Here is a 13,097-nt window from a genome sequence, read left to right on the forward strand (position 1 = left end):
GGTGACTGCATTGCTATCAGGGTACTGCATATTTCCTCTACAGAATCAGATCCTGACTTACTGGTTCAAACCCAAAAATAACACCTATTTTCCTTTACTACAGAATGATCTTCACCGAGCCATCCAACGCACACAGTCCGCAATGTTTAACCAAGTCCTCATTTTAATATCTACCTTACTATGTCTCATCTTCACTTGGTAAGTGGCCAGATCCCCTCTGTTTTTATTAGACATGTTGGCTTGCCTGGTGGAAACCATGCAGTGAAATAAGAAGGGTGAAACACTTCAGTGAAAGTGTTAACTAGCACCTGTACTGCTGGGGTGTGGATACACTGGGTTTGGAAACAGAATGTGCATGCATGGGAAAAGGAATCCTTCTCACTCTAAGGAAGGAAACACAGACGACACAAAAACACAGGATGAAGCAGGGGGAGCTTGCCAACCTCAGCAGAGAAGTCACTCACATATGAAGAGCAGCAACAGAAGTATATTGACCCACACCAAGGTCACCTTCCTCTGTCTGCTGGGACAGAGAAGAATGTGCAATATCTCAGCCTTAAGACTTTGACCGAGTCACGTTCCCCTAAGAATTACTGGGGATAGCTGTAGAATGCATTAATCTAGAGTACTGATGGTACTGGATGGTAGGTTCAAACAACCACAGTGTATTATTACTCTGAAGAATGTTTTGCTGCAAGACCTGAAAAACTCGAGTTTACATCCTGAGGAAACACCACTCCATTGCCCCATGTTTACATTGTGCCAGAGCAATATGGTGTTAGGCAGGGATGGAGGCACATGAAGGAGACTACATGATTAGAATGGCTACACAGCTCTGCATAGCTCTGCAGTTTACTTAACATACAGAACATTCTCATCATACAGAACTTTCTCATCAGTGGTGCCTGAGAATTGAGAATCATACTCAGGGGGAATACAGGGCTGGGTACAGTGTGATACAAGCTGGTGTACTAGAGGACAGGGAAGAGAGAAGATGGTTCTGTGTGGAAAGGCTAAATCACCTGTATTTTTTTTTGCCAGACAAGATGCCTTTAGGTCAGCACTTTGATAAAGTGTGTTGTGTCATTTTGGAGACAGTAATTAGATTTTCTCTTACTTTATTTCTCTAGCTTGCTTTTCTGATTGTGCTGCCCAACCCTTTTGGTAATGAGTGTAACATAGCACATGGCTTTTTAAAGGAGAAGTTTGCTCTAGCCAGGCTTAATGAATGGCCCAATTTTACCCTTTGTCTTAGGGCCACACACATGCTTAATAAAAAATGCTGCCTGTTCCAGACAGTAATGAATTTTTGGTGATATTTAATCTCCTGTTGAACGTTATGTAATTTTATATGCATAAGGACTTGGATACTTTTAATTTTGCTTTTTAGTTTTTTACAATACAAAGGGCTACTGAGCAAATATTCCTTCCCCTTTTTTACCTACCTACTTCAGTATTTTACTGAAATGCTGCTCACCAGCAGGCATTGTGGTAACTGACAGTAAAACATGCAGGAAGTGGCAAGCTCACCTGTAATTATGGCTGGGCTCAACAGCTGCACATACTGCTAAATTATAGTTCATTATTTACTGACCTAGGACTGACCCTGCTAGACTTGAGAATAAGCTAAATGAGATGAAGACACCCAGTAATGCAGTAACTAAGGAAACAAAGCACTTTTTGACTGAGAATAGTAGTTCAAACATCTGCAGCTTCTCTAAGACTGGAGTTGTGTTCAAGTGATTGTTACTCTTGTCTATGTGAACACACATAATGGCATTTTTACACCTTTTTTCTTTATACTACTAATTATAAATTTAAAATACCCAAAAGAACCTCTATAAACAGTCCAACTGAATTAACTTAGAGTCTTTGATTATGTTACATCTGAGAGAGTGTTTAATTTTGTAGACATCATTTAGAGCTAATATAAGTTCCTTCCTGCTAAAGGAGGACCCAAGTCCACTGCTGGAATCTGTGCACTTAAGGGTGCCTTCACCAGACTGATCTTTCATGTTTTCTGCAAAGGCAGGCAGTACCCAGGCCAGTAGCCCCAAACACGTTTGGGAGCCAGCACTGGCACAACACAGAAAACTTTTCAGTCATCACCAGTCTGTTCTCATAAGCATGCTTTGGTTCCATCTAGAAACACTGCCCTGCTCCATGTAGTGCTATGGCTTCAGTAAAGCAAAATTGCTAAGCCTGGATTAGTACAGTGCCTTCAGGAGCAGAGCACTTTCCCCTTAGAGGATGAGGGACATGCTCATGGTGTGCTTTTGGCACTGATAGCTGCCCTCATGGAGCCTCCCTGCTGACACTCAAGCCCTGGGTGGATTCAACTGAAACCCCACAGCCCCCTTAGCTCCTGCTTGCCAGGCTTGTGCCATCTGCTGCAAGAGCAACATCAGCACTTGTGAAGCCAATACAGCTTTAAAACACAGGGTTTTCTGTTCAAAGCCACCTTTTTTTGGCAGACACATAGACAGAGATGGAGTGGAGTTTTTTATGGGAATTACATGATTTTATAAGATGGTACGAAGCCCAGAAAAATTCCTCATTGGCTTTGTTCCTGTCTGCATATAATAAGAATTTTCAAAATAACTTTACCATAACTAGCAGGAAACCCACAGAAAATGAATTTCACCTCGTGCATCATCTGTAAAGCCATCATTTACATCTCCACATTAGAATCTTATAAGTGGTGGTTACAAAGATAGGCACATGCCAGCTTATGTCTTACAACTCAGGTGGAAGCTTTCCAATGAAAACTAAAAAAAAATAAGTTATCTGAGGTGACAACTGATTGGCTAATCTCACAGTTTTTAGATACCAATGTTCAGGCTGTCCTTTGCACTTATAGTAGAAAAAGGCTTCCTCTGTTTTTGTATAGAGCTGACAATTTTCAGTGTTATTACAGAACAAACAGTAATCACAACAAAATTTAGGCTCTACTCCACTCTTTGCTCTTTGGTGATAATTGCTTATGGATGTGGGGGTGGAACTCATTTGCAGGTCAGTAAATCTATAAGACCATTTTCAGGTATCTGTAATTTATAGATTACATAGAAGGGGGTTTTTTTTGTCTCTTGACTTCAAAGGTAGATTAGGCTGTCCAATGATTTTCTTCCTTTAACATCTCAGCGGCCTTGAAACCAGAGCAATTTTATATCTACTAAAATATGTGTGCTCCAATATGACAGACTGTTCAGCAGTTACTATTGAGTGTTCTAGTGAGAGTTATAGACCTAGTCATAACATGTGTTGTGTCATTAAGCTAATGGATGTTTGCACTTGTTTGTCAAATGGAGTACTAATTATTTCTGTAAACTGTACAAGAAGACAAATAACAGTGAATGAGTATTTCAGGCATCTTTCTGTGACACAGTGAATCATCTATTAAGAGATATTTTGAATTTTAAAGCAGTGTTAGTCATATATCACCAGTGTAGAGTGATGAGCTTGTGAAGGAAGTGGCTACAAATTCTTTGAGATGGACAGCTATTTTTTCATGCTCAAACCTGCCCAGACTTTGCTTATGCTTTCATGGAAAGCTCACTGAGGTCAGTCTTGACATGTTTTTACACTTCAGTGCTTTCAGCATCAGAAAATAAGGATGTTTCCACACAGTAACTTACAGAATACCTGTAGAATGCCAGTACTGTAGCCTCAAGGGCAGTTACTCACTCACAGTTCTCATCCAGAGGAAGCAGTAGGAGTAAATTGCTTGAAGGGATGAAGACAAATCCCAACAATGATCTAGTCCAAACAAGACAAGTCAGGACCTTATGATTTGGAACAATGTGTCCAAATTCCAAATGTGTCCAGAGAAGAAAAACCAAGAAAAGATTAATCACAGAAGATTTTAGAGAGGAAAAGCTATCTCAGTGCTCCAGTTCCCTTTATTATCAATCAGTAGATATAAACACCTCAGAAGGTGATCTGAAGGGAACTAAATAACCCATGGAGGTCTTGACTTAACCTTTCTGTGTAGCTTGTGACTGGAGCCAGATGGCAGTTATCCAAGAAAGATACCTAGCCTTAAGTAGGATGAAAAGTGTTGGTGGATTATGGAATGTAAAATCAAATGTGGATTTTTGGGTCTGCAGTTCTTTCTGTGATGTTATGTTTTGTTGTACATCAGTCTCAGTGTTCAGGACCAGTCTCAGTTTGACTGAGAGAGATTTTCTGCATATCAGGAGAGCACAAGATAACACTGGGCTTCTGCCTTTTAGAATCCAATTATTCTAAAGTATTAAAGCATGTGAAGTTTCAGGAACTAACAGAATAAACAAGAGTTTCAGAACTTAAATCCCAGAATATTATACAACATTACTTGAAAGTTCAAAGTAACTGTAAATAATACAAAATGAATTATTCAGCTATTACAAGAATCCCACAAAGCACTGAAGTAATAGCAGTGGTATTTTCTTTCTCTGAAACAAAGCAGATCTGTCAGGAACCTGTATGTTTGAAACACGGGTTCTCTGTTTTCTGTTTTGAAGTATTCCAGTGCAGGGCTCTCCAAACATCAGCAAGTAGATGTAGAAGTAGGGCAGTGGCACATGCAGTACCTTCCACATCCATTGGAGCAATCCCACCCTCCCCCTGTCCTGCTGCTCAGTTCCTGGAACCAGGGCAGCCTGGATGGGTGCTTTCTCTGTGCATGTGTGCAAGGAAAATTGAGGTCGAGTTCAGACACTGCTTTAACACTTCCTTAAGTGAGGGGTTGATGAAAAGGCTGTGCAGCTCCTGGGAGGCCAACAGCAAAGCATTTCCTGAAATATCCACTTGCTATTTGTGAGCAAATAATCTAAAAATTCAACTAGAGTTTATGTGAAATACTGCCTTCTGGGAAAAACTGAGTGCATGAACTCAAGGCCAACATTCTTGAGAGTTTTGGTAGGAGAAACACATGTTGAATGCAGAGTTTATCTCTTTTAGGTACAGAAATTTCTAAGGTGACTTTGCTGATATCTGCTGTATGAGACACATGCAAAAACAGTGTTGCCAAAAATAGTTGCCAATTTTGATTATTTAAAAGAAAGAAATTCAGATAAAACTCTTAGAATTTCTTTTGGAATTTATGTGATAGCCACACTTCTTTCACCATTGCTAGCACAGGGATCCATTTGCTCACATGCCTATGATTAGTACTTAAATGGCCAAGGCTTTTCAAAAGGTGAGCAAATGTAATGGAAAATTTCCATGAAAGAATGAAATAAACCCCACAATTGTTTCTTTGATTAATGCCTTTTCATATTTTTATGCAACTATTGTATTGTGACAAAACAGAAATACTACCATATACAATTTTCTTTTTTGCTAGCTCTGTATTTGTAATAATACACTTTTAAAATATTTTTGCATATTTAAGTTCAAGAGTTCAGATCTGAAAAAAGCATGTGGGTGCTTAGTGCTTTTGAGGAGTGCTGCTGAAGATTGCAGGATAAGGATGTGTGCTGGTTGGCTGTTTGTGAAAGGCAGATCAGAAGTCATGTATTACAGGGAGAGCAGTATTGAAGCTCAATCAGCAGTCTTTTTGGCTACCCATCAAAGGCAGTTTCTATGGAAACCTAGATAATTATACAGTGATTTTCATTCTATTTTAGTTATTAATTTGGTAGTGACATAATATTTCCTTTGTTAATCTTTTTAGATGTTTCTACATAGTTATTTCTAAAATAATTAGGTCAGCATCTTTCCCATGGCTCATGCAGGGAATTCTCTGTGCCACTGATGTAATGGAATATTTAAAACTAGACACAGACACCAGCAAAATTAACAACAATTTAAGTAGTCTATTTACTGTGATCTGTGGAAAAAAGTCATGAAGGTTAGAAGGTTTAATCTCAATTATCTTCTTAGTGTGAGAGATACGTTTGTAGTCATCTTTTTTGCTTAAAATAAAAAACAATCAGAGTAAATGATAGCTCAGAAAGCTGCCTTCACAAGGCCTCTCTAAAATGGAGTATCAACAGCATTATTTATAAGCAAATTCTTCTATTTGGAATATATATAGAAATATAAAATTAAGCAATTAAACAGTGTGATTGAGAGACTTCTCTTTTATTTCACCCTGGAAAATGAGTCAGCTTCATGTACTTGTGATCTTTTCAAGCTACAAACTTTGCTATTTTGACCGGGTTGCAGGTCATTTGTTAATCTGAAAATCAGTCGTTGCAAACTGAATGTAGATAAAGGTGGGCAAAGTTAAATTTGTATAAATTTGAAAGGCAAAATTGACTTATCCACATTTTTTGTTCTCTGTTGTAGCACACAGTATCTGAGTATTTCAGTACAATAAGGTGTGTACCTTTACATTATAGGTCAGGTGAATCCTCCTTTGACAATTAATGTAATTGCAATTTCACAGTCTGTTCTCTGTATAGTATATTCTATAAATCAATATTTTAAACTGACCCTGGGAAGAATTTTCAGCCTCTCTTGCAAGGCCTTTACTCTTGGTGGGAGTCAGACATCGAAGTACACACTTACCTGTCTGAAAGTTCCAGCTTCTATTCTTTGAAGCATTTTTCTGTCTTTCTCTTCTAATAGCTTTTTAATGCCATGTGAAGTACTGAAACTTCAGTAATCCAAATATGCATATTAAAGGAGAGTGCAAATCATATATTCAAAACCAAGCCCCTGCCCAAGGAGGAGATAAAATGTCACTCAGGCTCTTTCCCAATATTTTCCCCGGTGACTTCCATGGGATGTAAAAATCTCTCTCAAATAAGTGCTGCTAATATTTACATCAATAGTCTTGACTACATTTAATTAAAGATTCATTGAGAATATTAGGGATTCAAAATATTTTGGAAAACATTATGGACTCTGAATATGCAATTGGGACAATTTCAGCTTTTATTATCATGACATCTTGCAATAGAGTAATAATATTACCAGATACCATGACAAGCAGAGCTTGTTCTGGCAGCAGAGACCAATTACCATTACAAATGGAGGAAAAAAAAGCAAATGAATTTGAGTCATATAACATTTGGACTGTTAGAAATACAGTTCTAAGACTGCATCTCTATGGTGTCCTTTCTCCAGCAATTTTATTTTGAATTCTGTGAGAGGTAATAAAACCAAGCTTATTGCTAATATTCACTAATTATGGCTTGCCAACATATGTAAAGCAACATGTAAAATTCCTCAAAGTTGGTCTAAATTCATTCCTGTCCTTGTTCCTTTGCAGGAACAAAGCATAAAATAGAGTCACTGTGAGGAATCTGTAATGTCTCAGGAAAATTAAAAAATTAAATTTAGCAAAATGTGCTTTCTGTGTCATAAAATGTGGTTTGGAGAAAATCTAGAAGTGATTGTCCAGAGAGCAAGGATAAATAAGGAATGAGTAAAAAAACCAGAATGGTATATTCCAATAAAAAACCCAAACAATTACTGTATTGTAATATGTAAAATATGCATTTGAGATGTGCATGTCTTCAAAATTATCAACACTTGACAAAGATGCACAGGAAAAATGCAGTCAGGTGAAAAGATTTGACATAGGGAGGTGAACTGAGCAGGCATGCAGATTATTAGGATGTAAGTTTTCTAGTTTGCTTTCCATTGGTTTATAAACACACAAGCTTGTAAATAGATCCCCTGTGTGAAAATGTAAATGTTACATATGCAAAAGATGTTTGTTACCTTCAGAACAAGGGGGACAAGAAGAACTTCTGGAAAATAAAATGCTGGAATGAAAGTTGATCTGGAGTGTAACCAGAGTCTGCAGGATGTGAATTACTGTAGGATCACACTGGCAAAATAAACCTTCAGTTTTGGGAAGACTTAAATAAAAACAGGTAAAGTTTCCCTTAAAGGGTCAATTTGATATACAAAATAAGTGTTAGAACCCTCAAGTCTTCCATCTCTTTCCTTACAAGAAGGCATTACATTTCATAAGTTTTATTTTTTCTTTGCACTAAAAAGAAAAACCTGATACTCACATGCTGTCTTTGAATATATTCTATCATTTTAGACAGTAGCAAACAGAATGCCAAGTGTAACAATGGTGAGTAATTATGTTGAGAATGTTCGTGGTAAATACTTCACCATTCAGTAGCTGGCATCAAACCATCATCACTCACAATTCCTGGCTCAAAAATGAAGTTGTCATTAGCATGCAGACTTAAAAAAATAAATATATCTTTCATTGACTGATTTATTAGGCTGATAAACCATTTATTTTACTTTACAAAGATTTGGTGTTTGTAGTGGTTTCTGCTAACACATGTAACTGTGTTATCAGATGCCATTGGTTATTCTGGTTCTCCAGTGGGCATTATGGTGATTGGGGATCAGCATAACTCTTCAGTGCTTTGTTCTCTTTTGTTGTCTTTTTCACATTCCAGCTGTGTTTTAAGGGTGTGAAGTTTAGCAAAGTTCATATTTCTCAAATCAGAAAGAGTTTAAAAAGTTTGATATACCTTTAGCCATACAAACAGATCTTGACACCAGCCTCCAGGAACTGTTCACTCACTCTGTGTCTGTATTAAGCATAACTTTTTGGCATGTTGAAAGCACATCTCAAAGGCTTTGGCAGAGATCAGTTTTTGATACGAGATCATCTAAAAAGAAGGATTTTAATGCACTTACCATGGTTTTTAAAAGGAAAAAATCTAGATATTCTAGAAAATATCTGGAATGCATTAAAAAACAAATCTATTCCGTATAGTTGGTGTTCCATTAGGAATTACTATAATGTTTGACAGATGATTTTCAAAGTGAAGAGTAGAGGCACAGTCAGCCGTAGAGTGTCACAACTGGGTGGTAAATACACACAAAAAATTAGTTTGTAGGTATAGACCTGTTAGGGTATAATCCAAATAAACAGCACTCTCATTAGTGAGTTCTGTACTTCCACTAGCAATTAAAACCTTCTAAAAAAATTTAAAAAGTTAGTAAATTAGTTGAGTTGTGTTATCTCAACCTCAGTGAAACAGCTAATTGTACTTATAAAGGAACTCAGATATATCCCAAAAGCTGAACATATTCCCCCATTCTTTGCTCAAACACAGCTGTATTTTTTCACATTTCTGGAAGTTGTGCATTTCTGCCATATAGAAGTGTCTATTAGAGTGGAAGTGCCCAAGTCACTAAAAATAATCCATGCTCATTAGTAAAAACTGAAGACCAAGCCATGGGTTGACTTTGTAGACTGCAAATGTACCAATAGGCCTGGAATGTGATTGTCAGTTCCTCTGGGCACAGAGCACTGTGATGACCCTGCAGAGCAAGCAGGGCATTCCCTCCTGCTGAAGGGGTAGGGGATCACAGCAGAGACAAGGCTGTTCAAAGGTACCCAATACATTACAGTCTGCTGGAACTGCAGGCTTTGTTCAGAACTAAACTCTTTCTGGCATTCCATTTCAGTTACTTTTTTTTTACATTTTAGGCCATTATTACCATTGGCTTTTATACATGTCAAGCCTTAGTCAACTGCTGATAATGAGCACTTAATCTGCTTTTGGGTTAATATAGAGTTTAAATATTTTGCAAGTTTCTTTTGATTAGAGATGAGCAGAGGAAAAACAAGTAAATGCAAATATCTTACGCAAAGAAGTTAAAAATAAAGTTACTGATGAGAGGGCACAGCTACATATGGGCATGTACTTGCATTTACTAAAATTGGATAAATCACTGAATATTTCAAGTTGGAAGGAACCCATCATCAAGTCTAACTCCCTGCTCCTACAGGTTTACCTAAAACTAAATCATATGACTAAAAGCATTGTCCAGATGGTTCTTGAACTCTGACAGGCTTGGTGCCAGGACCACTTCCTAGGGGAGCCTGTTGCAGTGCCCAAACACCCTCTCAGTAAAGAAATTTACTTCTGTTTTACCTCTCCCTGTGGCAAAAAGATTGACTGTGGGTCATCTTTTAACTGTACTCCTTCACTTGGTCTTTTTTTTTGTTCACTTCACTAATATTCTAAAACTATAAAAGAAAAAAAATGGACAAAATGTTGAGCCAGCTTTAAGGCAAATATGAAATGCTTCCTCTTGAATATTCAGAGCGAAAGTCTAATTTTACTAGTTGGAGTGTGTGTGTTTGTAGTAAGAATAAAATCTTACTGAATATTCTCCATGGGATAAGCAATCAAGGGGAAAACATGCCAGACAAAACATACCAGAGATCATAGAATATGCTGTCAGTCCTGGTAGAGACAGTGATGTCCCTTCTTCTTCCTCCCTGCCTTCATCTCTCTGGTGTTGTGCTCATTAATCCTATTTTCCTGGCAGCTGGATGAAGTTCCCCTTCTCACTCGTCTCCTGTTTTTTGGTCATTATGACACCACCTGTGCCCTTGTTTTAGATGATGAGTATTAATCATGTACACTAAAATTTTTTTCCCAAAAGTGCTTGTGATTGTTAGGCAGTTAAACCTCACATTTCAAGAGTCTTGTGAGGTTTTGGATTTCAATGATTTTTAGAAAGAATAATATGTATCAATCCATTTGAATTTCAGACAAAGAAATTATTAGACTTGGAAATTTTTCTTCAAGCAAGCACATTGTCAAAACAGGTGTCCCAAAGAAAATTTATCTGACTTTCAGCAAACTCTTTTAAGTATTTTAAGTTCATGATTTTTCACTCAACTAAAACATTTCATTGAAATCACTGGATTTCAGTGGAAAGCAGTGTTAACAGTGGTGAGGAGCAGGAGAAGGAAAATGATGATGGTGAAATCCCAGAGCTTGCTGATCCAACTGAACAATACACAGAGAGTTCAAGGTGTACAAGCCCTCTGGCTCCTGACTAAAAGAATTGCTGGGTTTCCAAGCAGGAACTCAAACCATAGAGGAGTCTGTAATGCATGACAGAATATATTGCTTTTATCTCCTCACAGATCACCTCCTGTAATTTTCACCCCATTACACAACCTCTGTTTAACACTTCCCCCCTTTCTGGTGTTTTAGCAAACCTAAGCATTAAGTCTGGTGCTTAATTATATCTTTTTCACAGGCCAGTTGTTTCCTTGGTCACTGTCCAAAGGCTTGTCTCTACCTAAGACTGTAGGAGGTCAACAAGGAGGTGACTCTGAAGTAAAAATACCTTTCCAGAAGGAATACAAACAAGGAAAATTTATTTACATGGCACACATTTTCATGTGTACTCCTGTTTTTTTAATAACAATTGTTATGAAATAAAAGAGCCAAAGCATACCATGTGAGTATTTAAAAAAACCCAGGCTATATTTTAGATGACATTGCAGTTTCCATACACTTCCTTATATCTTGCACTCTGCAGTGAACCTTCTGCTCATCAGGAGTCTGCAGACAGTGTTCTGAGTGGACAGACTGGATGTATCAGTACACTTTTCTAGGGTCTGCCCATATAGCCACCCCTCTAAGCAGCAGTGTGGACACTCCCCTTGCAAAGCAGCAGCACAGCAAATGCTTCCATTTAGCTCACTGCCTGGTTGAACTGTCTTTGCCTTAAGGCTGTCACAGAATGTAGCAGCTACATTGAGGACAAACTGAACACACATGCAGAGGGTTTACTTTTGTAGCCCAGATCCAGCAAACGTTGCTGGCAAGCTGCAGAGCTCTCTCTGTAGTTATTGGCCAGATTTTCTATTTCTAATGTTGACAGGGAGGTTACAGATCTGACAGTAACTGATGGCCTTTGTTCTTTCCTGTGCAGGTGACCTCACTGACAGAGGTACCAACACTTAGAACACCTAGGCATATGAAAGAAGCTTAAATGATGCCAAATTTGTGCATGTAACAGCCAAAATATTGAAGGGAAATACCATGAGAACAAAGACCATTGATGGCTCAGTGTTCTCACAGGGCATCTTGAAATGCAAGAAATGTACACCACTGTCCTCATGTGATCAGACTACAGCCTTTTATCTTAAACACTCTTTCTGTATTTACAATTTCCAGAAGGGAGGCTAATAGAAAGTTTCCCATTACCCAAAGTCTCTGGAAATGTAAGCTGGGAAGGGAAATACCACTTGTGAGCTTTCCAAAGGGCTGCATGCCTCATGGCTGTGGTTAAAGGGGATAAGACAAGAGGCATTTGATTTGAGTCACTTGCAAGTTTTAGACCACTCCAGCCTGTATTTGTTACTGGTTTCAGCTTCACAGCAGGATAAGCACTGCAAGAAAGTCCATTCTTCCTGAATATTACTTATTTGGTATTTTCTAAGTTCTTTTTTGTTTATGGTGCTAGCAACCATAAAATGTTGAAGCTGGAGTAAGGTAACTTGGCTTGTCCTGTTTCAATAGCAGCAATTAAAGCAGCAAAAAGAAGTTGCACTCAAAGTGCAGACAGATGAAAGGCTGTCAAGGAGATGTAAAAATGGATGTCAGTGTAAGGACGATCCATGAATATCCTTAAAAATCAAATGAAAATGCAAAATCTGCTAAGGAGAAAATTTTGACTTAACAATAAAATTAAATCCACTTGACATTAAAATATGCCATGACTTGAGTTAGGCTGAAAATTAACAAAAGGTTTCTGTCAGTAGCTAACAGAATATTCTACATGTTGGGTTAGCTTTTTCTTGTGCACATTTAACAAATACTCAGATAATGAATCTTTCAATTGTTAGTTCAGTTTGATTGAGGGAGTGTGGGTGGTTTGCCTAACAACTGTTACACCATAAGAGTGTTTCAAAACTATTGCAAGAAACATTAAACATGATGTTCTAAAGCATAACATATCGGGTGTATTAAATTAGAGGTTTGAATTTGAATTTTCCAGCACAACACATATAATTTTTGAATATTATAAATAGATTACTTAATTATTCTTCCCAAGGAAGGATAGGTATAGAATGTCACCTAATTCTGTAGCACTCTGCAGGTGAGGAGTATCTGGTGGTTGTGACTGCATGATTCTGTTTCTTGAGTAGTTCCTGACTCCTTGTGTGAGCAGAGCAGAGCTCAGGCTCCAGCAGACTCTTGGGTGCCACAGTGTTGACACACTGAAGCTGGGCTGCCAAAATTTAGTTTACCATCAAAGCTCTGGGGCAGACTGAAAGCACACACAAATACAGGTGCCCCTTTGAGCTTAGAGGCTGAAGTGTGGGCAGACCTGCCTGTGGAAACACACTGAGCTGAAGGCTGCCCACAGAG

At 38.1% G+C, this 13,097-nt stretch overlaps 1 protein-coding gene across 4 annotated transcripts in view; it reads left to right on the plus strand.

The window, feature by feature from the left end:
* The window catches only part of KCNT2 (potassium sodium-activated channel subfamily T member 2), a 112,727-nt gene that overhangs the window by 41,482 nt on the left and 58,148 nt on the right, over positions 1-13,097 (plus strand). For all 4 annotated transcript variants that reach the window (XM_050977595.1, XM_030226508.2, XM_030226509.2 and 1 more), the window contains one exon: positions 104-198. In XM_050977595.1, coding sequence (XP_050833552.1) covers positions 104-198 — 95 coding nt within the window. The remainder of the gene's footprint in view (positions 1-103; positions 199-13,097) is intronic.

The sequence above is a fragment of the Serinus canaria genome, chromosome 8, assembly GCF_022539315.1.
Source record: "Serinus canaria isolate serCan28SL12 chromosome 8, serCan2020, whole genome shotgun sequence".
Taxonomy (NCBI): Eukaryota; Metazoa; Chordata; class Aves; order Passeriformes; family Fringillidae; genus Serinus; species Serinus canaria.